At 41.4% G+C, this 24,996-nt stretch overlaps 1 protein-coding gene across 20 annotated transcripts in view; it reads right to left on the reverse strand.

Annotated features, from left to right (window-relative positions):
• The window catches only part of CTIF (cap binding complex dependent translation initiation factor), a 492,208-nt gene that overhangs the window by 301,834 nt on the left and 165,378 nt on the right, over positions 1-24,996 (reverse strand). For all 20 annotated transcript variants that reach the window (XR_011171664.1, XM_069104528.1, XM_069104515.1 and 17 more), the window contains 2 exons: positions 19,386-19,459; positions 9,166-9,241 (listed from right to left, as the gene is read on the reverse strand). Coding sequence is in view for 19 of the 20 variants with exons in the window: in XM_069104528.1 (XP_068960629.1) it covers positions 9,166-9,241; positions 19,386-19,459 (150 nt within the window). In the remaining variant the exon portion in view is untranslated. The remainder of the gene's footprint in view (positions 1-9,165; positions 9,242-19,385; positions 19,460-24,996) is intronic.

Consider the following 24,996-nt stretch of genomic DNA (forward strand, 5'->3'; position numbering starts at 1 on the left):
ATCAATCAACACACTGGCTATGTCTAGCAATGCATGTTTAGGTGTCTGGGCCAAGAAGCAGCAGGGGCACATTTCATCATCAGCCTTCTGAAATCAAGCCTGATCACTGTTCAACAAGAGTTCTGAAGGCTTTAAAGTTCTTTGCTCTTCTTCTTATTGTTCGGGTAATCTAGTAAGTTGTTCTACTTCATTCTGTATCAATTTATATACATCCATCCACCCATTGTTTCCCTTTTAATCCATCATATTTCCATTTCTATGGTGTAGATAAATTCCATTATATTCGTATAACGGTAACAATAATACCGGCAGTTTATGCAATGGCAATTATAAAGAACTTTAAGGTTTGCAAATCATTTTACCAATATTGTCTCACTTGATCCTCATAATAACCCCGGAAGGTAGGTGCTATAATTATCCTCATTTCACAGATGAGGAAACTTAGGAAGAAAGAGGTTAAATGACTAGCCTAAGATCACAGAGCTTGTACATTTCTGAGACTGGAACTGAACTCAGGTCATCCCAACCATAGGCCCAGCTATCTATCTACTGTACCACCTAACTGCTTCATTTGTCTACTCATTCCCAAAATGAAGAACACCTACTGATTTTGTTTCAGATCTTTGCTACCACAAAAGGTACTGCTGTAAACATTCTCTATCTTTGACCTCTTTGGAGTACATGCTTAATAGTAATATTGATGAATCAAAGGTTATATAGGAGAGGGCAATGCACATTGAATAAGGACCTACTATGTGCCAGGCATTGTGTTAAGTGCTTTACAAATATCATCTCATCTGATCTGATATACAGTTTAATGACTTTGGGGGTCTATTTCAAGACTGTTTTTCCACCAGGGACATTCAAAGGATCACAGAGCTAGAGCTGGGAAACTAAGGACTAGAAAGTTAAATCACTTGCTCAAGATCATATAAGTCGTGAGTGCCAGAGTCAGGATGAGGAGCCAGGTCCTCTGACTCCAAATTCATTAGACTGTGAGCTCCTCGAGAGCAGGGACTGTCTTCTGCCTGTCTTTGTGTCCCCAGGGCTTAGCACAATGCCTGGTACACAGCATGAGCTTAACTGATGCTTACTGATGAAGTGACTGGCAGAACAGCGCTTTCTCCGAAGCCAGGATGGAAGGCCTTTAAGGTTCCTTCCAACTCTAAAATGTCAACCCGACAAGTAAACAGCTACAGAACGCTTTCATATTCTCAGAAGTTAAGAGCAGAATGTCTAGAACGTAAACCAAGCTTGAAAACTACTGGTACTGACCAGTTCCCTGTTATCAAAGGGATGCCTCTTTGACTGATGGAGAGGGAAAGGATGTATTTGGAAATTTAAAGTGAGATAAAAGCCAAAGACTCCAATAAAAATAAGAGAAAAGGAAAATATGAGAAAAGCAATCTATTAGAGGTAGGAAAATCTTAGGAAGTGACTAACCTAAAGAAAAAAAAAGTATTGAGAAAAATTTTTTTAAGTTTATTGAATTAAGAATCTTAGAAAGAAACTTCGTTCTCTTCTATAAAAACTACAGATCTTGAGGGGGTCTAAGCAAGGAAGTGATTCAGATGATAGTTAGAGGTGACATTTTCCCTTTGTCTATATACCTCCAGCCCTTCCCCCCACCCCAGTATTAGGGTTTAAAAAGTACTCAAGGACAGAATGGGAGAAGAGCGGAGCCATAGCTAGAAATAATTTCATGTGATATATTTAGGATTTTAAGTAGATGAAGGCTCAATGTGAATGGCAAGATAAGAAACCCAAATTAAACCTTATGTGGATTAACTGAAGGAATTAGGTATGCTTGCTTTAGAGAAGCCTGGGGAAGAGGTGGTTAACATGGTAACAATTCAAATATTGGAAGCACTTTCATGGGGAAGTGGGATCAGATTTGTCCTGCTTGGCCTTCTAGGATGGTATTGAGCAGCAAGCAGAAGTTATAGAAAGGGGGGCAGCTAGGTGGCGCAGTGAATAGGGCACTGGCCCTGGAGTCAGGAGGACCTGAGTTCAAATCTGACCTCAGACATTTAACACTTACTAGCCGTGTAACCTTGGGCAAGTCACTTAACCCCAATTGCCCTAAAAGAAAAGAAGTTACAGAAAGGCAGAATGGAGCCTTAACATGGAGAGCTATTCAAAAGTACACAGGAGGAGATGAAATCCCTACAACTGGATGATCAGCTGTGGAAGAAGATATGATGTAAAGCTAGAAGGGACCTTTAAGATCATCTGGTCTAATGCCCTCATTTCACAGATGGGTAAACTAATGCCCAGAGAGGTGGCACAGGTCATACCAGCAGTAAGTAGGAAAGCAGGGAGAAGATCTGGGTATAAATCCTAATCTGTCACTTGTGTCTTCTTGTAGAGCGCATTCCTGTTCAGGAATGAGTGGGATGGGTGACCTTTGAGGTCTATTCTAACTCAAATCCTGAAATTTGATGAAAATTTGTCATTCCATTCCCCAAAGAGCCTAGCATTGTGTTAACACATGGAGAAAGAACTGAATTGATAAAGGAAGAGTAACAGTTCTACTAAGGATCTATATAGGTGGGGTCATCTGTAGAAGGGGGTACAGACCTGAGGGGGAAATCATGCTCTGTGAATGGGAGGAGTTAAGAGTATATGTGTGGGAGGCCATTCCCTTCAGTGAAGGAAAGGAACTGACCTTGCCTACTGAAAATACAGCTAGTTGAGGAACACAGAAGATTCTGCTACCCACAAATCTCTCTCTTTACCAGCTCTCACATTATCTGGAATGCCACCATTAGAAAGTCATTTCTTTGGATCTTAGAACTTTTCCAATTTCAAAAATGTCTCTATGGGTAATCTGAGGTCATCAGCTGATAGTCAGATGAAATACAGGTGGAAAAGAATAGGGGTACCAAAGAGGCCATCAGGGAAAAGGGGAACTAGGTGGGGGGCCCTTAAAGACAAATTTCCCCCTTCCCCATTCTGCCACGGGCTGGTGCTATCCAACACTTTCTCCTGCTTACCTATTCCTTTGAAGGTCAGCCTGGCCAAATTTTCTTTAATGTTCATTTGCTTTTTATTCTGAGTTTAACAAACATTAATTAAAATGATCATGTTCTCTATATACATCATAGAAGATTGTACCTGAAATGGCCAGCCTCCATTCGCAGGCTTGCTTTCCCTTTCTCTTTTAAAATATGTAATAAATTTCCCATAAAACTTTCAAAGCTGCTCTGTTTGTCTGTCATTCTTTCTTTCCTTCCATTCCTTCTTCTTTTAGAGGGAGGAAGGAAACCCCATTTCTACCCTCTCCTTCCCACCTTCTTAATTCCACTGAAATAAAGAAAAACAAAACCCTCCAAACAAATATGCACAGTCCAAACAAATTCCCACCTTCCTCGCCAAGTTTTCCTAAGATCCCCTGAGTTTCTACAGTTCTCACTGGTTACAGTTTCTCAGTTCCTAACCCCTAGCCCTGCCTTTTGAACAGCATCATGGTGACGGCAACGCCTCCACTGGGCAGGAGCCTAAGACAACACAGGCCTATGGAGAGAGGCCAGTTTTCCATTTTTATCAAAGTGCTTTGACTGGTCACTGCCTGATTTATTTTAAGCTCTAGCTTTTTTTTTTTTTTTTTTTTGGCCAGGTCAGAGTCCTGTGCTAATTGGCCCTAGACATAATGGAACATGGGAGGTGAGGGGAAGACAGGAGGTCTCAATGCAAGGGAGATGGGAGGTGGTAGAGAGGACATCATTAGCTAAATTTAGTTTCAAATGAAGACAGGAGGGTGAGGGTTTCTAAGCATCCTTATGTGGACCCTAGGAAACTAAGACTATTTGTTTATTCACAGTCATATGAAGGAAAGAGGAAATGATCACAGAATGTTAGAGATGGAACATGTTGAACATAATTGAGTCCAGTGTTTTCCAAGCACTCATCTGTTAAATGGCACAGGTTCACAGCAAATTTTTACTGACACACAGTAAACTTCTACTTCCAAAAATCTTTGCCTCTTCAAACCTATGTGCTTTAAAAACTTTCTCCTGGGGCGGCTAGGTGGCACAGTGAATAGAGCACTAGCCCTGAAGTCAGGAAGACCTGAGTTCACATCCAGCCTCAGACACTTGACACACTTACTAGCTATGTGACTTTGGGCAAGTCACTTAACTCCAATTGCCTTCCAAAAACAAAACAAAAAAATCCACTTTCTCCTACATTCCCCAAGTTCATGTTCGTTTTCCATGCTTGCAGTTTTGCTTCACTCCCAAATCTTTTCCAATCTAATCTGCTGAGGTGGGAAGAGGAACGAGTTCCTAGTAAACCATTTAGATACTTTATTTTCAGTTTATGATCTAAGTGGACCTCCTCGTTTCATGGAAGTCCAGGAAGGAGGGGTCAACAGCAAGTCACCCAAGTCTATACTACAAGCCTGCTGTAGAGCCAAGACTTAGGAATCATGGATTTAAAGAAATCATAGGATTTTAGAGCTGGAAAAATCATAGGATTAGAGATGTAAGGGACCTTTGAGGACATCTAATTCAACCCCCTCCTCATCTTGGAGCAGAGGAAAATTTAGTAAATTGTCCAATGTCACATAGGTAAGGGGAAGAGTTGGGATTTGGACCTAGGTCCCTCTGACTCCAAGTCAAACATGATTTCCATTGCACCACTCTGTCTCCTTAAAAGATCTTAGAGATCACTAATCTAATACTTCTGTTTTATGGATGAGCAAACAATCCCAGAAAGAAGTGATGTGCCAAATCACACAATGTAGCAAAGAGCAGACCACAGACTCAAACCCAAATCTTTTGACAGTAAATTTCAATGCTCTATACCACATGTCTCCTGGCTCTTAGTCTAGGAACATATTTCTACTAATCTCACAACCCCTTAGAGAAAGAAAAGAAGGAGAAAGGAGAGAAAACAATATCATAAATGGAAGGTTATTGAAAATCAGTCACATCTCCTCGAAAGACCAGTCAACCTCAACTGAGCCAGCTGGTGCTGGGACCCAGGATAGTTCGCCATGAAATAAGGGCAAGGTGGCGAGACGCAACCTGAGCTCAGTTCCACCAACGTGGACACAGAGTGCATACAGCTGGGCTCTCGGAGCTTTTCTCAGCATCAGGAGATGGATGTCGTTGTTCAAAAGTGCCACCAGGTGGCAGGATAGACCATGCATCCCTTAAATTCAGTCTGCATTTCAGACTCAGATCTATAGGCTGGCTTAAAAGGTTGACAAATTCAGGTTTAGGGATCGTTTGAAAAGTTACAAAAATGTTACCCACATTGGGCAATGACCTGCTTTACCCAGACTTAGAGGACCATGCAAGTCATTATCAGAGAAATGTGCAAAAGACTGCTAGCATAAATAAAAAAATTTAAAAAGATTGCTAGGCTCTTGTTCCCCTCCTACCCTTGAGGTGAGGGGTTCTTTTGGCCCAAAAGGCATCCAAGAGTCTACACTGGCACTTGAGCCAAGTGAGCATTTGACTAATTGTCTTGGATAACTCTATCAACTGGTAAGCTTTGACCTGAGGCAAACAACTTCCCTTATCTAGGACTCAGTTTCCTTATTTGTAAAATTAGGGGAGTTAGCCCCCCACCCCGCCCCCAACCAAAAAAAAGGCACCAGATTCCATAAAGATCTAAATCCCATGATCCAGTGAATCCTTTCATATGTATATCATTTTATCTTACAAAAATCTTGTGAAAGATGCAGGACAGCTGTTATACATATTTCACAGATAAAGAAACTCAGCCTGGATTAGAACATAGGTCTCCTGCCATAAGTTTTCTTAGTTACTAATTGTTAAAGTTTCAAAGTAAGCATTTACACCTCAGAAGTTGGCAAAAGCTAACAAAATCAGGGCTTGGTTTGTTTTGTTGATTTATCCAGAATTAAGAAAGAGAAAATATTGATAATGCCTATTAAACTTCAAAGTAATATATTGTTCACATATTTTTCCCCTTCTGAGAGTTGGTTGTTAAACCAACTGCCCCTGCCTGACTTAAGAGTCAGGAGTCTCCATGTTCCATGATGATTGCACTTAATATGGGCTAGGCAGTGCTAGACATGGGTGACAGTATTGAAGGGCATGATGCAGTACTTTGTTCTCAAGGCTGCAGGAAAGTGACATAGCAATATAGTGGCAAGTGTCAACACTGGTGTTGGGGATTCCAAGAACTGTGAGCTCCCTCCTCATTAGCACAGTCTTCTTTTTGGAAAAGATGGGCCGAGAATTCAGACAAGGCCTCTCCAGCCACAACAATCCTACAAATTTCTTCCTCAGCAGTGTTCCCCCAAACCAAGGAAAATGTAGCGGTTTTCTAGGTACTTGTATCATTGGGGAGTTCCTAGCAGATCGATAATCATTCTGAACAGGACAAAATCATGTTCACCAAAGATAAATTGGCATGGACATTCAAGTGCAGCCTCTTTAAAGCAGGCCATTCCCCCTAGACCTGAGATTCAAATGCCCCGTGGCTCATTTGGTCTCTCTAGCTAAGAGAACATTAGCACTTGCCAGTCATAAACATGTAAAAAAAAATTTCCCACTTACTGCCAGACGGAGAATCTCAAGAAAATCTAAGTAACCAGAAATGGGAAAAAAAAAAAGGCCAAGGTAATTAAAACACAGACTCAATTCCTGATTTCCACTGCATACTTGAGAAATGGCTTATTTTGGTGGGAAAATAGGGTACTGTATTAGGCTATGTGGGGGATTATAAAGTCATAGATGTCCTGCTTAAATTAATATTTGGTTTTCAACAGAGGAATTATATCTTTTATTTTTTTTATCTCTGTGGTCTCAAGGTCAACCATAGTGCCTGGCACACTGTAGGAGCTTAATAAATGCTTAGGGATTGACATCAGTCTCTCCTAGACTACTTTTGTTGCTAGTACCACAAAATCCATTCTGAAACAGTATCTCAAGGAATAGAAATTGTATCCTCTCAGGACTAAGTACACAATAACCACTCAAAACATACTGGTCAATTAATTAAAATCACAGAACAACAATCAACCCGTGAAGTTGGAATCATAACGGGACACCTGGGTTTGAATCTTGGCTTTGCCAGGAACTGCTATGTCACCTTGGGAAACAACATTCCCTAAGTTTTCTCATCTATAAAATGAAGGTGATAGGCCAGATCAGGAGTTCTTCACCTTTTTCTGTGTCAAGGATCCCTTGGGCAGTCTGGTAAAGTCTTTGGATTCCTTCTCAGAACAGTGTTTTTAAAAACTGAAGATCATACCAAGTTTCTATTAGAGGTTAGTGAAAATAAAGATGTGATGTTGTAATGGGAATGTAAATTTTTAAGATCTTCCCTGCCCCTAGGCTAAAGTGCACCTGGAGCCTGGGGTGGGAGGCTTGTTTTTCAGTAGATACTTCTCGATTGGCCAGTGGGTCAATAAGGTTGTTACATTCTCTGAGCCAGGAGAAGGCTATATGAGCCCTGATGTGTAGCTTTGTTTTGGGGCTCACTTTGAGAAGTGTTCTGTGATTTGATGAAAGTCTGGGCTAGCCGTTGTCCAGAGGCCTCCCGGCTTTGAAACCCAGATGTTGTTTGGTGTGGATGTAATGGTTGGACAGTTTGGAAATCTGTCTCCTTGATCTGTTTCTGTCTTGATAATTGTCTGTATACTTTGAAGTTCGGGGTGCTGACCTTTTCCCCCTGAACTAGGTGAACGATACATATGTTTGACTGATTAAAGTAAGCTTGTTAACCCATTTTGAGTTGCTTTCCTTTAACAAAGCAGATCTAAGAACCTGTGGTGGCAGCCACCCTGAGGACGCCTGGGGTGCTTGCTGCTACAGATGTCTTCCTCACCCACACTCCCTTGAAATCTATCCACGGAGTTTGGTCTAATGCCCCCAGGTGAAGAGCCCCTAGAACTAGATGGTTTCTGTGTATAAATCAGGAAGGGTCAGCCACAGGAGTCTGGGATGGAACCCATAGGCTGAGGCAGAGCCAACAGGACTGCATCTTCACCTTCTCTTATAGGGATGGTGCTCAGTGGCCTACAGATATGGGCAAAAGTAGAAATGGGAAAGTAGGAAAGGACACCAGGTCAGGCTGTCTTCCTTAGTCTGAGATCCAAAGTTGATAACCCAGCCACAGGCAATCTCATAGGAATGTCTGAGCAGCATTCAATACGAGAGAGCCATTTCAGCCCTGCCTGCTGTGCTATAAAGACAGAGGTTGATGTCTCTGGTTCTAAGGTCTCCAATTGGGCCAAGAAGCAATGCCTCTGGATCCCATTTGTAGGTCTAAGATATATATATATATATATATATATATATACACATACATATATATATATACACACACACACATATATATATACATATATATATACATACATATATATACATATATATACATGTATATATATATATATATATATGGGGGAGGAACTGGGGAAGGAGGAAGAATAAAGGAAAAGGGAGAAAGTGAATAAAAGATGAGAAAAGGATGAACAGGAAGGATAAAAATATAAAATTTAAAATGCACATAGGACTAAGGGGTGGGAGTCAGGATAAACAACCCGATTATCCATAATCCCTTCAAGAACTGCCTATCGCACTGAATGTCTTCCCCTTTGCATTTGCTGCTGCTTTTGTGACTCCTTAGATCCTTTGAGGGTGCAGAGATGTGTGTTTGCAAACTTCTCTCCACCTACTGGGATTTGGCCTGATTCAGAAATTGCAAACAAATCAGCTCCTGAGGCTTACCAAGTACCGCAGCTAACTGGAGGTGTTAGTGACAATTTAAACTTTTTAAAAGCTTAAAAACTAATTACAGCCATTTAAGAAACTGCAACAATCCCTTCACCCCAGCACTGGGCTTGGAAGATGCTCCATCGAGGAGGCGGCTGCCCCAGTCTCACCTGTTTCAGACCCAAGGTACATCTGAGTGATGCCTTTGGCACTGTTTACATGGTCTTTTGGGGGGGGGGGGAGTTAATTACCAAAAACAGGTTAATTGATCTTATCGTCATCACAGAAAACCACAGCCACCATTATGTCAGGATGTTATAACATGTATCACATATGACAGCACACAGAGCTCTAACAATCACTACTGAATGACTTCCCAAAGAATGGGACTCGCTCGGCAACCCTCACCAACGGGGGTCACCGGTGGGGGCCTCTAAATGAAGGCACCACCTGTCTGTGCACATACCTGCCAGGCAGGAAGGACTTTCTCTATGTCGTTCAAGTTGATTCCTTCCCCATCTTCCAGCTTCCCTTTTCCACTTCTGAGCCCAAAGCAAGAGCAAGAGAGAGAGAGAGAAAAAAGAATAATGAAAACTTCCATTTGGTTGCCATTTAGCATGTACAGTCTACAAAAGGGAGAGAGCCAAGTAATGGCTGGAGGTGTTTCTAGCTCGTAGGAAAGGCATGTTTCGCCCTCTCCAAAATTCTTGAGCAGCATGTGAGTCCCCTGCTGCCTCTCTAGGGTCTGTGCACAGCAGACATTACTTCTAGGCTTGACCACCTCACAAGGCACGGACTGTGCCGCCCATTTGCAGCAGGAGACAACCCTAAGACAATAACAACAAGGGTTGTCTCTCTTCTCTAAGAGTTCATGGAATTGGAGAACCTGAAAGTTGGAATTATTTCTGTAGAAAACCCATGCTCCAAAGGAACTTCAACAGTAAGATACCTGAAAAGTGGCCATCCACCTTCTATGTGAAAACACACGAGGAGGCGGAGCCTACTGATGGCCTCCTGAGGCAGCCCACTATTCTTTCAGACAAAATGTTTGTGTTTCCTAATTTAAGCCTAAACTGGTCTCTTTGTAAATTCCATCTGTGGATAATGGGGCAAAACAAATATGTTAACCCTTCCTCCACAAGAGAGAGAGGCCTTTGGATGCTTGAAAAGAGCCATGGCATGTTCCCTGAATCTTTTCTTCCGTGGCCTGAACGGCCCCAGTTCCTTCAAGTGATCCTCACGCACTCATATGGAATGGTGCTCCTTCAGCATTCTGCTGGCCACCTTCATCATGCGGAGGTTTGTCAGCATTCTTCTCAAAGTCATCGTGGTACTCCAGATGTGCTCTGATGAGAACAGAACACAGAGACATTGTCTCCACCTCACCCTGGGAAGGTAAACTGCTTTTAATGGAGTCCAAGACTGCATTAAACACTGGTGATGCCCTAAGGATGGATTCCTTCCTTCCTTCCTTCCTTCCTCCCTCCCTCCCTCCCTCCCTCCTCTCTTCTTTCAAATCTGGTCTCATTTAACAGACAAAAAGACTTAAGTTCAGAAGAGGTTAAGGGATTTGCCCAATATTATAGAGCTAGTATGTGGTTCGGCCAAGTCTTTTAATTCTAAAATCCCATGGTCTTTCTATCATACCCTGCCTGAAGTGATCAAGAAGGGACAAAAATTGGAAAATTGACGGAATAAACAAAGAATGGAAGAACAAAGTGACTCCTCTGGGGTGTATTATTAGCTTGGCATTTAGGACCCTCCATAACCTCATTCTCCACTCCTTTTCCAGCCTTATTTCCTACTATTTCCCTCCATATACTCTACATTCCAGACAAATCAGGCTAAGCACCTTCCTACTGGTCTCCAAATGGACACTCCTTCTTCCACTTGCATGTGTTTGTGCAGGTCGTCCTTAATGCTTGGAATCAAGTCCCTTGTCATTTCTCAGAATCTTTGTCTTCACTCAAGGATGAGCTTGTGCCTCCTCCACCATGAAGCATTCTTTGACCTTCCTAGTTATATATTTTCCTTGCATTATATTTATTTGCATGGGTTTTGTATCTCTGCCCTCCCAACAGAACACAAGCTATTGAAGAGCAAGAGGTGATTGGTGTTTCTGTGTTTCAAGCACCTCGCCTGGCATACAAGAGATGCTTAATAAGTGTTTATGAAGTTGAGCATGGCTTCAGGTTCAATCCTTCTGCCTCTATTATTACTCTCCAGGCTGCTGGCACCCTGTGCATCTTCTCCTGGCCTGACTACAACTACTCTGTGGCTCTTTAACCACCATAATATCAGCACTGAATGTCCTTACTCTTGGGTAAGTATGTGAATGCTCAGGATGGATGGCACCCCTAGGCCAAGGACACATTCGCACCAATATCACTGCTGTGAATACCTATCCTATAAGGAAAGCAAGAACACAGGATGATATATCCAAGTTCTGTCACTGAGGACCTTCCAGTCTCCTCTAGTCTATGAAATCAGCTAACAAGAATCCTACTCACTAGGATTAACGTTCCTCTCCAAATCTTGGGTGATCAGTCCATTGGTTCTTTTAAACAATATTATTTCATGAGCCTCTCTTCTATACACAGAACTGGGTGTACAGGCAAAAAAAGATGACAAATGTGATGTGGCAGCCAAAGAAAGTAATGTAATCTTATAGGCTGAATGAAGAAAGGAACAATTTACACAATTAGGAAGTAACGATGCCTCCGTATTTCTGCCCTGTTCACGTCATATCTGGAGGATTGGATTCATTTGTGAGTGACACATTTTAGGAGGGGGATTGATAAGCTGTAGCAATGACATGCAGGATTACATTGATAGAACATATTAAATCAATCAATGTTCTTCAGCTGTACCTAACTCTTCGTAACCCACATTTGGGGATTTCTTGGCAACAACAAAAAAAAAAACCTCAAACTGTAGTGGTTTGTCATTTCCTTTTCTAGCTCATTTTATAGATGAGGAAATGGAAGCAAAGAGGTTTCAGTGATTTGCCCAGGGTCAGAAAGCTAGTAAATCTCTGAGGAGGAATTTGAACTCAGGTCCTTTTGACTTCAGGACTGGCGCTCTATTCACTAAGCCACCTAACCGCCCCCAAAATCAATCAACAAAAAACACTTATTAAGTGTCTGTGGGATAGGAAGTATTATAATCCATCTTTTACAGATGAAACTGAGACTAAGAAGTTTAGTAACTTGTTCAGGGCCACATGCCTAGGAAGTATCTGAGACATGATTAGAACTCAGGTTTTCCTGACTCTAATAGATCCAATAGTCTATTCATTTGTACTAGCCAGGATTTCCAAGAAGGAAGAGAGATGATTTCTGGCTGGGATAATCAGGAAGGTTTCTTTGGAAGAGGTGGTGCTTGAGCTGGACCTTAAATGATGGGTAGGATTTTGACAGGTGAAGGTAGGTGGAGAGGGCATTCCAGGGAATGGGAATGACAAGAGCAAAGTCAGAGAAGAAGGAAAGCTCATGCTGTCAACACTGGGGAGGTGCTGTATGGGAAGGCAGGTATAAAGTCAGAGATGTAGAGTTGGAGTCAACTTCAGAAGTCATCTAGTCCACCACCCTCCCCTCCCTTTTTTTTACAGTCAAGGAAACTGAGATTCATGGAAATGTCTTGCCCACTGTCACAGGAGTATAGTAAGAATCAGAGATGAGAATGGACTCCAGGCCTTCTAACTTCTTAGTTACAAGAGTTCTCTCCACTGTATTTTGCTGGCAATTTGGCACCAGAATGTGCTGGACTTCATCATGCACTGGCATCATAGCCTTATTCACAATACCAGCCTTCTCTGGTTTCTTCACAGCAACAATGAACCATGGACCAATCAACTCTGCACAAATGGCTGATGTATAGATCTGTGTCCCAGGGATGTGCAAACTATCTGAGTGCTTTTGAAATTTGGGTGAGAGGAATGGGTTGGTCTGAGAAAGCTGATCCTTGTTGTCAATATTATTTTCAATGTGATGAATTTCCTACTGGACTTTTGTTGCTGTAATGGAATCTCCAGGTTTTACATTCTTGCTTCAAGAATAGTGCAGGGAAAGGAGCGATTTCTAGGCAAAGCCACAAGATGGCAACATCCTTCTGTTATAGACAATTACTCCTAGGTGAACTCAGGTGAACCATGACTTGGCCAGGGAGCTGTGACTCTATATCGAGATTCTGAGAGTCTGGCAGACTTCTGCTGATCCCAGCAAGCCCACCTGCAGAAATCCAGATGTAGTGTTGAGTGATTACAGTTGACCAGGAGATGCTGCTATTTGCTTTCAGCAGGGAGGCAGGTAATATATTCTCTTCTAAAGATGCACCTATCTGGCCTTTTTCTGTTAGATGGTTCATTTGTGCAATTGGTATGGATCACTTTGGTGGCCTTATCTTTCCTTCCAAATTACTCTCTTTGTGAAAAATATATATATATATATATTTGGCCAGTGATAATGGATCAACTCTCTTTTGTTCTCTGTGACTCAGTTTCCTCATTTGAAACTCTGCCTCTTAAAGGGGCTGAATGAATGTCTGCAAGGTTTTTGTGAATCTCTGGGAAATCCTTCCTTCCCTGATGAGTCCAGCCCATATTAGATAACTTCTCTAATTCTTTTCATGTTGACACACATGGAGCTCCTAACTATATTCACCTATTCTCGAACTGCTCATACCACACATTTCAGTTCTTCATGATATATTATCTTAATCGTCTATTATTTCGTGCTTGTATGTCTTATTTCTGCTCCTAGCTCCTAATGGGAAGTGCCTATTCTATTTTTACACTCCCTGGTGTTTAACCCAGTGCTGGGCGCACAGTATGTTCTTACAATATAAGTTCTTTGAGAATAGAGGTTATTTCATGATTTTGTGTCCTCAGTGCCTAGCACAAAGCTTGACTCAAAGTTGGTGCATAATAAATACTTGCTGATTGATTATAAAAACTTGATTAGTTAAGTGTAAGTTAGTTTAAGCGTAAGATCTAATTCTAAAAACCATTCTTTCATTGGGCTCTACGGTATGTGACAAAGAGCTGGCAACCTCTTGAAAGGGATGTCACTTGAAATGACCTTTAATGCTGTGTTGGAGGTATGAGGAAGATCTGCCGCTGCTACGGGTGGGTGGGATGATCAGGATCGTGGATTAGAGATTATGAAGAGAAGGTAGAACTACTCATCTCCTTTTCTGATTCTTGTTACCTTTACGAAGGAGAATTATCTTCAGGCTAAGAAGTAGAGCACATAAATGGATAATGGGGAAATGAAACCCAAGATAAGTGAGGAGATTAAAAAAAACTTGGCAGAATTCTCAATAACTTCCTATCATCATCAAATCTTGGACAATTACATACTAGGACACTGACAGAACTTCTGAATATTTTTAGTTGCTGAACCACTGTGTGTGGATTTGTGGTATGGACAAGCAAATGTCCAGTTACAAGACTGGTAAATACAAACCCCCTGAAAAAGAGACATTTGGCATGGTCTCACAATACTGTGTACAAGATAGAGAGGGAAGATAATTAGAATTCAGAATTAGTAGAATGACTGGACTTAGTGACTAGTAATTAATGGACTGATGTTGACTTAGAAGAAGTTTTCTAGTGGAGTACAGAAAAGTGCTTCCCTTGAACCTGTTCTGTTAAAAAAAAATGTCATTAAGTATGGGGAAGGGATAGACAGCATGTTATTAAATCTGTGAGAGACAGGAACCAATAGATGCTGGAATAAGTGTCCAAAAATGATGATGAGCTACTACAGGACTTTTTTTTTTTAAAGCAATTGGGGTTAAGTAACTTGCTCAAGGTTACACGGCCAGTTATTTCTGGGTGTGGTGCTAAGTATCTGAGCCCGGATTCGATACCCAGGTCATCCCGACACTGGGGCCGGTGCTCTTACTTGCTGACCACCTGGCCTCCCCTACTACAGGACTTCTTAAACTTTTTCCATTCGTGACCCCTTCAGGGCTTCTTAAACTCTGGTGTTGAGACCCAGAGTTTAAGAAGCACTGAACTAGAACATTGGACCATATCTAAGAAGATGAAATGAAATAGAGATAAATGCAAAGTCTTAAAAATGATTAAAAAAATCAACTGTAAAAGTCCCAGGATTGAGGGCATGGAATTAGACCACAGTTAATATAGAATTACTTAAACGTTTTAATACACTAAAAACTCTACATGAGTCAGCAGTGTGACATGGCGGCCAAAAATGCTAATAAAATCTTAGGTTAAATAAATAGGATAGTATTCAGAATAAGAGAGGTGATAGTGCCAGCTGTCCAAGATCACATCACCTTTCTGGGCTGCCATACCTATAACAATGCTGACTAATACTGAGTTTGTGGTCCGCTAAAACCCCCAGATCTTTTTTTTTTCAAAGTGTAATCTACCCATTCCTTACCCATCCTATTCTTATGAATACTCCATATACTGGTGAAGTTTATTTTTTGAACCCAAGTGAAAAATCTTACATTTATCCCTATTGAAGTTCATCTTATGAGACTGAGCTTTGTATTTCAATCTGGCAGAAATTTTTTCTTTTCTGCATCTCACAGTTTTGTGTCATGTGCAAAACTGGTAAGCATATAATCTTTGACTTTATCCAAATTACTGATAAAAAATGTTAGTAACAGCTCAAGGCTAAACATTTCACTGGAGACCTCCTGCCAACTGACATTGAACCATTAATTAATATTCTGAGTCTGATCATTCAACCAGGTGTAAATTAATCTAATTGCATTATTATTTAATCTTCTCTTCATCTTTTCCACAAGAATGATTATATTTTATTAAAGGCTTTGCCAAAACCTAGGCTAGTTTAGAAACTCTGCCAAAACTGGAGATAAAGTATGCCCTTCTCTTGATAAATTTGTACTAGTTCTTTGTAATTGCTACTTCTTTTGGCTAGATGTTTACTATCTCTTAATGATTCATTCCAGAATTTTTCCAGGCATCAAAATTAAGCTCTATATTCTAGAGTTTGCAGAGTGTTCCCTTCCTCTTTTTTTTAAACTGATAGAGTGTTTGTCCTTCCTCATTCCTGAGGCACTTTGCCCATTTTCTAGATGTTTTTCCCCCCAAATACCTAACAGTGAGGGACACAGCAATCAAATGCCCTCATTTTTTAAATCTAGAGGATGTAGATTAACTGGGCTGGGTGAACTGAATTCATCAAGGGCAACTAAATAATCCCCTACTATTGTTTTACTTAGGGCAGCTAGGTGGCACAGTGGATAGCACAGTGGATAGAGTGCTGGGTCTGGAGTCAGGAAGACCTGAGTCCAAATTTGGCACTCAGCTGTGTGACCTTGAGCAGGTCACTTAACCCCGTTGGTTTCAGTTTCCTCATCTGTCAAATGAACTGGAGAAGGAAATGGAAAACCACTCTGGTATCTTTGCCAAGAAAACCCTGAAAAGGGGTCACAATGAGTCAGACATGACTGAAAATGACTGAACAACAAACATTGTTTTACTTATGTTTATTCTGTCATTTTCATGTAAAGATATACTCTTTGCCAAAAAAACTAAAGTGAAGGAAGAAACCTCTGTGTTCTCTCCATCAGTCATAATTAACCCTTCCACTCCATTATTCTTTCCCTTTAACCATTTCTCATAGCTATGAAACAAACAAAAAACTAATAACAATCCAACAACGCTTTTTGTTACTTAGCTTCCCTTGCCAACTTTAGCTCATTCTGAATTTTAGCACTTTGGAGACTGTTTTTACAGGACCATGCCATGGTCTTAAATTCATCTTGTTACCTGCCCTTACTTCCCATCTTCTGTGCTTATAATTTAGAAATCTAAGTTGGTTGGAGAGTTCCTTATGCATCCACATCAGTCTCCTCAGACAATGAAGGTTTTTCCTCTTCACTGGATTTGTCTTCCTTTGAATATTCATAACTTCAGTCTTAAGAGTGCCTCATTCCTCCTGGAATAATTTCTCCTGCTTAATGTTAAGTTCATCCTACCTCCTTCTCCTTGGAACTTTTAAAAATCTGCACTGCTAAAACCTAGGGTACATTTTGTATGCGCATTTCCTCTTCTCTATCACAAACTGTAGGGGGGAAATGTTCACTGCCTAAAATATTCTAATAATTTTCACCTGCTGAGGTTTAGGAATGCTGGGACCCCAAAATAACAAAAAAATACTGCCTAAATGAATTTGACCCGGGTTTTCTTTCAGCCAAAGACAAGAATTATTAGAACACCGACAGAAGGTAGGTGTGATTCTAAAAATCTGCCTTATTGGCCAGACTCTTATGAAATCTAAGCATATGTATGGTTAATGCAAGCAGACCAGATAGAATGTGAGCACCTCAAGGGAGGCAAAGATGGATCTTATATACACAAAGACTGTGGGAGGGAACTAGGAGTACCAAGTAGTCCGGGGTGACTCGAAGATAATAAAGAAAGGCTGGGAATGCCAGGGACCTGGACCACAGGACCAAGGGAGACTGGGTCTAGATAGAACCACAGGTGGGAAGTAGCTGGGGGCGGGGGTGGCAATCAATCCCGAGCTAACAAAGAACTGGAGGGCTGGGAACAGAGAATTGGGAGATTGGGCATAGGCCACAATGAAAGCTCAGTTGAGAGGATTACTGGAATGGGAGACATGACTGTGTGGAAAGTTCAAGGAGATCTGGGGGGTGGGGAGGGGGAAGGTAGTTCCAGAATCTGGACCTAAACAGTTCAAACTGAGAATGAGAATTAGATACAAGGCAGATTTTCCCCTTATTGTCTCCTCTACCTTTCGAATGATGAAATCATCATTAATGCAATCTAAGAAATTATTAAGGGATCTTGTCTTGGCAACGAGTGAGTTCTAACATATGTCCAGGTAACTAAATATTCACATTACTATTATATTTTGCTTCTGTGCCAAGTTATGATCAGCTTCCCAAATTCTTCATCTACTTCTAAAGTCCAGGCTACTGTTCACCTAAACATTCTGAAGTGCATTTCACATGGGGGCACAAAATTAACCCATGTGAAACAATTAGAAAATTGATCTAAATGACCTCCAAAGTCCCTTCCAATGCTTGAAGTTCTGTGGTCCTACAGGAAAATAAATTACTGTACACAATCAAGCAGAAGACTGTATATGACGAAGGGCAAAAAATGTGTAGGGCAGACCACATGCTCTGAGAGGTCAGAAAGCAGGGAAGGGAAAATCGGTATGAACTAGACTATTCAGTGAAGAAAGCTTTCATGGAAAAGGTTGGATTGAGCTGGGACTCCAAGGGTGCTAAGATTTAGATAGGCTTGCCAATTCATAGCTCCAGAGGGAAAGGACAGATGTGACTTCCCTTTCTGGAGACACAATTAATTTCACTCCTCATAAGGAGCCAGGGAGAAACAGTCTCTAGGGACTGTCTCATATTTATTTCCCTTTCCCTAGCCATAAAATAAATAGATAAATAAATCCCACAAGAAAATGTCTTTCCCTTCTCAGTCTCTGTGTAGGAGAGGATGTCTGTAGACATTTTAGACCTTCCTGTGGAACCAGCTTCTCTGGTTTGCAGGTCCCATACTGAACACACACACACACACACACACATATGTATGTGTGTATGTATGTACATATGGAAGATCTCAAGGGCAGGTTGGTGGATAAGGTTGGTCTGGAGTCAGGAGGACTTAAGCTCAAAAGTCTCAGACCCTAGCTATGGCAGGCTGGTGGGCAAGTCACTTAACCCTGTTTGCCTCAGTTTCCTCATCTGGAAAATGAGCTGGAGAAGGAAAAGGAAAACCCCTCCAGTATCTCTGTCAAGAAAACCCCAAATAAGGTCACAAAGAGTCGGACACAGCTGACTGACTAAACTCCCTGGAAAAGAAGTTCCTGTAGGGGCTAGAACGGATGGTATACTGATGTGGGGGTGACACTACCTTCATCAGCCACACCCTCTTTTCCTTTCCCTTTCTCTAACCTCTTTCATCACTCTTTCTCACTTCCCCCTTCCCCATTTCTCTTCTAATCTTCTCTTTTCCACCTAAGCTCCTTGAGGGCAAAGAATGTTTTGTTCTTTCCTGGTGACCCCAGCACAGTGCCTCAAACAAAGCAAATGCTTAATCAGTGTTTACTGACTTTGCTACCTTCTCTCTCCAGTCTTCCTTTCCTGCCTACTTGGCCCTTTTTTCCTTCCCTTCATATTTCTTCTTTTTTCCTTCCCTCTTCACCTACATCCTATTTTCTCTCTATACGTTTCTTTTTGATTCTACTTCTTTTTTTCTCATTGATCTCTCTCTCTCTCTTCATCTACGTCTTAACTTCCTTTCCAATTTTTCTTTCCCACTTCTTCTGAGCTCTTCCTATGCCTCCTACTGAACCTAGAACCACCTTCTACCTAGCACAGCACAGTCCCACTGGGAATCATGGGAGCAGTGAAAGCAATTGAACTCCAACTCACAAAATGGGAGAGTTGGAAAGAACTTAAGAGAGGGAGGTCACTAAGTCCAATTTGTGACAGAAAGAGAATTCCCTCTATATTAGAGCTGATAAATGGCCATCCAGTCTTTGCTTAGGTCTAAGTTCTCATGTCTTCTCTAGGACATGAGGGGAAGGAGGCAAGATGAACACTTGTCTGCAAAACACTGAATTCACCACCTGTAGGGGGACTGGGAGTGGAGAACAGAAGAATATCACTCTTTTAAAACAGGAAGAAAGGTGAGCTTACCGGAAAGAATCAAAGGTATTGGCAGCCCAGATATCAGTACCCAACATGTCCATAGAGTTGTCTTTGTTGCCATTCTAAAAGAAAAGACAGAAATAGAGAAGGAAGTCATTATTCTGAGAGTCACAGCACGATAACAGACCAGTTTACATTCACCTCTTTAGGGGACAATCCCTAACATATCACCTGCCAAGGTTCTATGGCATACACTTCTGTCTTTCAGAAAACGGAAATGTCATCATTAGAATAGAGACTACCAGAGCATCTAATCTAACCCAGCCCTGCAGAAGAACAACATTCCCAACATCTGGGACAGACAGTCACCTGAATTTTCACCTGAAAAGTTCCAGCAAAAAGGAAATAACCACCTGTCAAGGTAGTTCATTCCACTTTGGGATAGCTGCAGTTAAGTTTTTTTCTTATGTCAAGGTGAAATTGGCTCCCCTGCCATCTACCATCCACTGAGAAGAATTCTGCCCTCTACTGTCAAACAGGACACAGCTAATCCTTTTAATGTGAGCCCTTTGAAGACAGTTATGACATGTCCAGTTCCTTCAATAGATCCTCCTATGTCACTGTCTCTAGTATCTTCATGCTCCTGACCGTATGGATCCTTTGGATGAACTCTAGTTATTTTAATGTCACTCCTAGACTGTGATGCCCAGAATGGAGCCTTCTACCAGAGGCAACAAGAAAAAGGAAATTATGTCTACACTGGAATTATCTCCACCTAGAACCAGAATGCTATAAGAATGTACCCTATGTGTGATGATACAATGAATGATTTTTTAAGATTTGTATTCATAGGGGGGCAGTGTCAAGATGGTGGAGTAGAAGCAGGACTTCCCCATGGCTCTGGCTTCCACCTTCCCTAATCTATGTAAAAAGGGGACTCTAAACAAACTTTGTTGCTGCAGGACCCACAAAATGACACAGAGAAGCTAACCTCCCGCTGAGGACAGCCCGGCTGGCACTCTGGGAGCCGGGCTGGTTTTAGCCACAGGGCAGATCTGACCAGCTGCCAGCTGGAGGGACTCCAGATTACCAGCAGCTGTGGCCATTTCCAGATGTATCAACACATAGATGCGATGGACAAAGTGAGAGGTCAGTGCAGTCTAGACTTTGGGACCCAGTAAGTGGAAGTGCGTGGCTTTTGCCCCCGGGGTGAGAAGCTGCTGAGCTGCCCGGCCCAGTCAGCCAGTGCAGCATGGCAGCTTCAGCTCCTGGCCTGCAGAGTGTAGGGTGACCAAGCAACCAGTCTGAAGGGTAATCCCTCTTGCTTTAACCTGCTTGGATCTGGATTGCAGTCTAGGGTGGAGGTTCTGGGGTGTGTGTCCAGCTTACCAGAGCGTGTGGAGGCCTCAGAGAGGGCACCCAGCTAATACCTCTAGCAGCTGAGAAAACCCCAGTGATTGGGATGAAAGCTCCCTGTCTGGTGGCAGAGTCCTACTGTGGCAAAAAGCACAGGGGTCAAGTGACTGAGGGGAGTCATGACCAGGCAAAGGAAACCAGGGAAACCAGACAGAAGATTAGACTCCTATTTTGGGGACAAAAAGGAGCAAAGCATGGAACAGGAGGAAGACAGTGAAGTCAGAACTCCTGCACCAAAAGCTTCAAAGGAAAGGTTACAGACCATAGAGGACCTTAAGAAGCAGTTAAGAGAAGTGGAGGAAAAATTGGGAAGAGAAATGAGAATGATGCAAGAAAATTACAAAATGAGAGTCAATAGCCTGATGAGGAAAATAACACCTTAAAAAATAGACTAACTCAAATGTCAAAAGAAGCTCAAAAAGGCAATGAGGAGAAGAATGCCTTAAAAAGCCGAATTTGCCAGATGGAAAAAGAATCTCAAACGCTCACTGAGGAGAATCATTGCTTCAGAATTAGATTGGAGCAAATGGAAGCTAATGACTTTATGAGAAATCAAGATGCTGTTAAACAGATCCAAACAAATGAAAGAATAGAAGGCAATGTGAAATATCTCATGGGAAAAACCACTGACCTGGAAAATAGATCCAGGAGAGTTCATTTAAAAATTATTGAACTACCTGAAAGCCATGATCAAAGTAAGAACCTAGAAATCATCCTCCAGGAAGTTCTCAAAGAAAACTGCTCTGATGTTTTAGATCCAGAGGGCAAAATAGAGGTTGAAAGAATCCATCGATCACCTCCTGAAAAAGATTCCAAAAAGAAAACTCCTAGGAATATTATAGCCAGGTTCCGGAATTCCCAGATTAAGGAGACAATATTACAAGCAGCCAGGAAGAAACAATTTGAATATTGTGGAAACACAATCAAGATAACCCAGGATCTGGCAGCTTCTACACTGAGGGATCGAAGGGCTTGGAATATGATATTCCGGAGGTCAAAGGAGCTGGGATTAAAACCAAGAGTCACCTACCCAACAAAACTGAGTATCATGTTCCAGGAGAAAATATGGTAATTCAGTGGAATAGAGAACTTTCAAGCATTCTTGCTGAAAAAACCAGAGTTGAATAGAAAATTTGACATTCAGATACAAGAAGCAAGAGAAGCACGAGAAGGTAAACAGAGAAAAGAAATCATAAGGAACTTATCAAAGTAGAACCATTAACATCCCTACATGGAAAAACAATAATTGTAACTTATGAAACTTTTCTCAGTAGTTGAAGGGAATAGAAATATATATGTCTATATATGAGGGTATATGGGCATATGAATACATATGTGAATGTGTGTATATATATTTACAGGTATACATAGATAGAGGGCACAGGACCAATTTAACAGGAAGGGATGATATTTAAAAGGTGAAATTAAGAGGTGAGAGAGGAATATAATGAGAGGAGATGGGGGTAAACTATCTCATATACAAGAGACAAGGGAAAATAGTTACAATGGAGGGGAAGAATAGGAAGGCAAAAGGGAATGGGTCAACCTTATTCCATTGAATTTGGCTTGAGGAGGGAATGAAATAGACACTAAATAGGGTATCTCACCCTACAGGAGAGTAGGGGGGAAGGGGATGAGAGGAGGGATGATGGAAGGGAGGGTAGGCTGGGGGGAGGGAAGTTGGAAGAATCACTTTTGAAAAGGGATGAGATCAAAGTAGAGAATAGAACAAGTGGGAGGTGGAATAGGAGGGAGGGAAATATAGTCAGTCTTTTACAATATATCTACTATGGTAATGTTTTGCATTAGCCACACATGTACAACGTATACAGAACTGCTTATCTTCCCAGTAAGGGTGGGAGACAAGGGAGGAAGGAAATGAATCTGGAATTCAAAGTTTTAAAATCAAATGTTTAAATATATATATGCTATTATTAATATTATTTTACATGTAATTGGGAAATAAGATATGCAGGCACTGGGGCATAGAGATCCACCATGGCCTACTAGAAAAGTCAAAAGGGGTATGGGAGAAAATATGGGAGAGAGCAGACTGGAGGAGAGGATATCCTGTGGGACTGCTATTTTGGGGTGGTGGGTAGGGGAAAAACGGGGAGAAAATTTGTAACTCAAAATCTGGTGGAAATGAATGATGTAAATCAGAACTTAATAAAGCATTTGAAAAATGAAAAAAAAAAAGATTTGTATTCTAATAAACTCTCTCTTTACAAACTCCATGATCTTTTCTTCAGGTCTCCTTCTTCTTGGCTTTTCTACATATCTGATATTGGTGACTGTGTCTCCTTAAAGTTCACTGAATTACCATAGTTCTCTAATCCTAACCATTCCTCTTCTGCCATATGCTGTGGGTGACCCTTTGGTCTCTGTTCCTCGTCCTACGTTCCTTTCTCTCTGCATTGTTATCCTTGGTGGGCAACCAGACGGCTCAATGAACAGAGCTCTAGGCCTAGAGTCAGAAAGATCTGAGTTCAAATCTGGTTTCAGACACTTAATAGTTGTGTGACCCTTGGCAAGTCATCTCATCTCTCTTTACCTCAGCTCCTCACCTGTAAAATGAGCTGGAGAAGAAAATGGCAAACCCCTCTAGCAACTTCACTAAGAAAATCAAAAATATTGTCATGAAAAGCCAAACATGGCTGCAATGACTGGACAACCACAACAAGAAAGATCCCTTCCAGGTATAAAATGCCCTCTAACACGATAATAGTGACATTTTCATCTTATTCCCGCCTTCTACCTTGTCTGTTACCACTTGACCCTGTTGTATAAAGAAAGAACATTGGGTTTGCCATTAGAGGAACCTTAGGCTCAAATCTTGGCTCTACAATTTACCATCGGTGTGACTTTGGACAATTCACTTAAATTATCTCAATGTCAGTTTTTTGTCTTTAAAATGGGGTGACTAGGCCAGGGGATCTCCAGGGTCTCTTGCAGTTCCAAAATCCTGTGCTCTTTAATGGCCACCTCATGGCGGTTTCTCAGATTCACCTCTTCCTGCCCAGTTCCACTGCTGTGCCGTATAGGCCTCTTTTCTTCCCATTTTTTCCTTCACTTTTTCTTTCCCAATAAATTATGAATACAGCTTATCTGACCACTTATTCTCTACTGTCTTTCTTTCCTCCTCCAAACCATTCTGTTGACAGAATAGTAATATCTATAAACACTGCTTTTATTATGTTGCTCCTTTGCTGAAGAAGCTACAATGGCTCCCTATTTTCTTCACTATGTAGTTAGGACTCTTCTGTCTTAGTTCTCCAGGCCTTCCTTCTATATTTAAAGGCTTTAAACATCCAATCTGATTTCCTACCACTCTGCAACACGAAGCCTCTCTGTGAGAGCAGATTCAGTCTCTTTCTAATTACACTAGCCTACAATGACCTCTTCCCCCCCACCCCACCCCAAAATCTTACTGAATTTCTAGTCAATATTCACATGCTTTTTCATCTTTGTCCAGACTTGTGATTTCACTGCTATAGGGAATTCCTCAGTTAGGAAATTCCTTCTATCAATGCAAATGTTCTAGAACTTTCAGTATTACAGTCTTGCCAGTGGCAATGAGAGGTTTAAGTGACTTTCCAAGAGTCAGTCATACAGCCAGCATATTTCATCATAGGACTTCAACCCAGATATTCCCAGGTTTCCTATGATACCTCTCACCCTAGAGCTGAGCACTTAATTATTCTCTAAGACAATTCAACAAACATTCAAGGAGTGCCTATTAAGTACCAAGTACAAAAAAATTGTACTAAGCACTACAGGGGATGCAAAAATAACTAAGAAACCATTCTTTGCCTTAATATCGTTTATAAAGCAAGATTCCTTGAAGGCAATGAATACATTTTTCTCTAATATTTGTTCATTTAATAAACATTTCAGCATACTTATAGCTTCTTACAGCCTGGCTTCAACCTACCTTTCCAGCCTTATTAATTATTCTCCTTCACTCACTCTCTAATGCAGCCAAACTGGCCTTCTTTCTTTTCCCAAGGAAGGAAGAACAACATGTATGGTATTATGTCCTGTCTCTGTGCCTTTCCACAAGGAATGCGCTCATTTCTTGTCTCCATCAACGAGAATCTCTAGCTTCCTTTATAGCACATCCTCCATGAGAACTTTCCTGACCCCTCTACTAACCCTGTTAGATGATAACACATCCCCCCATGCAATTCTCTCATTTGCTTTTAAATATATTTTGTAGGGGAGGCTAGGTGGCACAGTTAAT

The sequence above is a fragment of the Petaurus breviceps genome, unplaced genomic scaffold (genome assembly GCF_028583685.1).
Source record: "Petaurus breviceps papuanus isolate PSGF00001 unplaced genomic scaffold, PetGlider_PUasm1.0 131, whole genome shotgun sequence".
NCBI classification, from domain to species: Eukaryota; Metazoa; Chordata; class Mammalia; order Diprotodontia; family Petauridae; genus Petaurus; species Petaurus breviceps.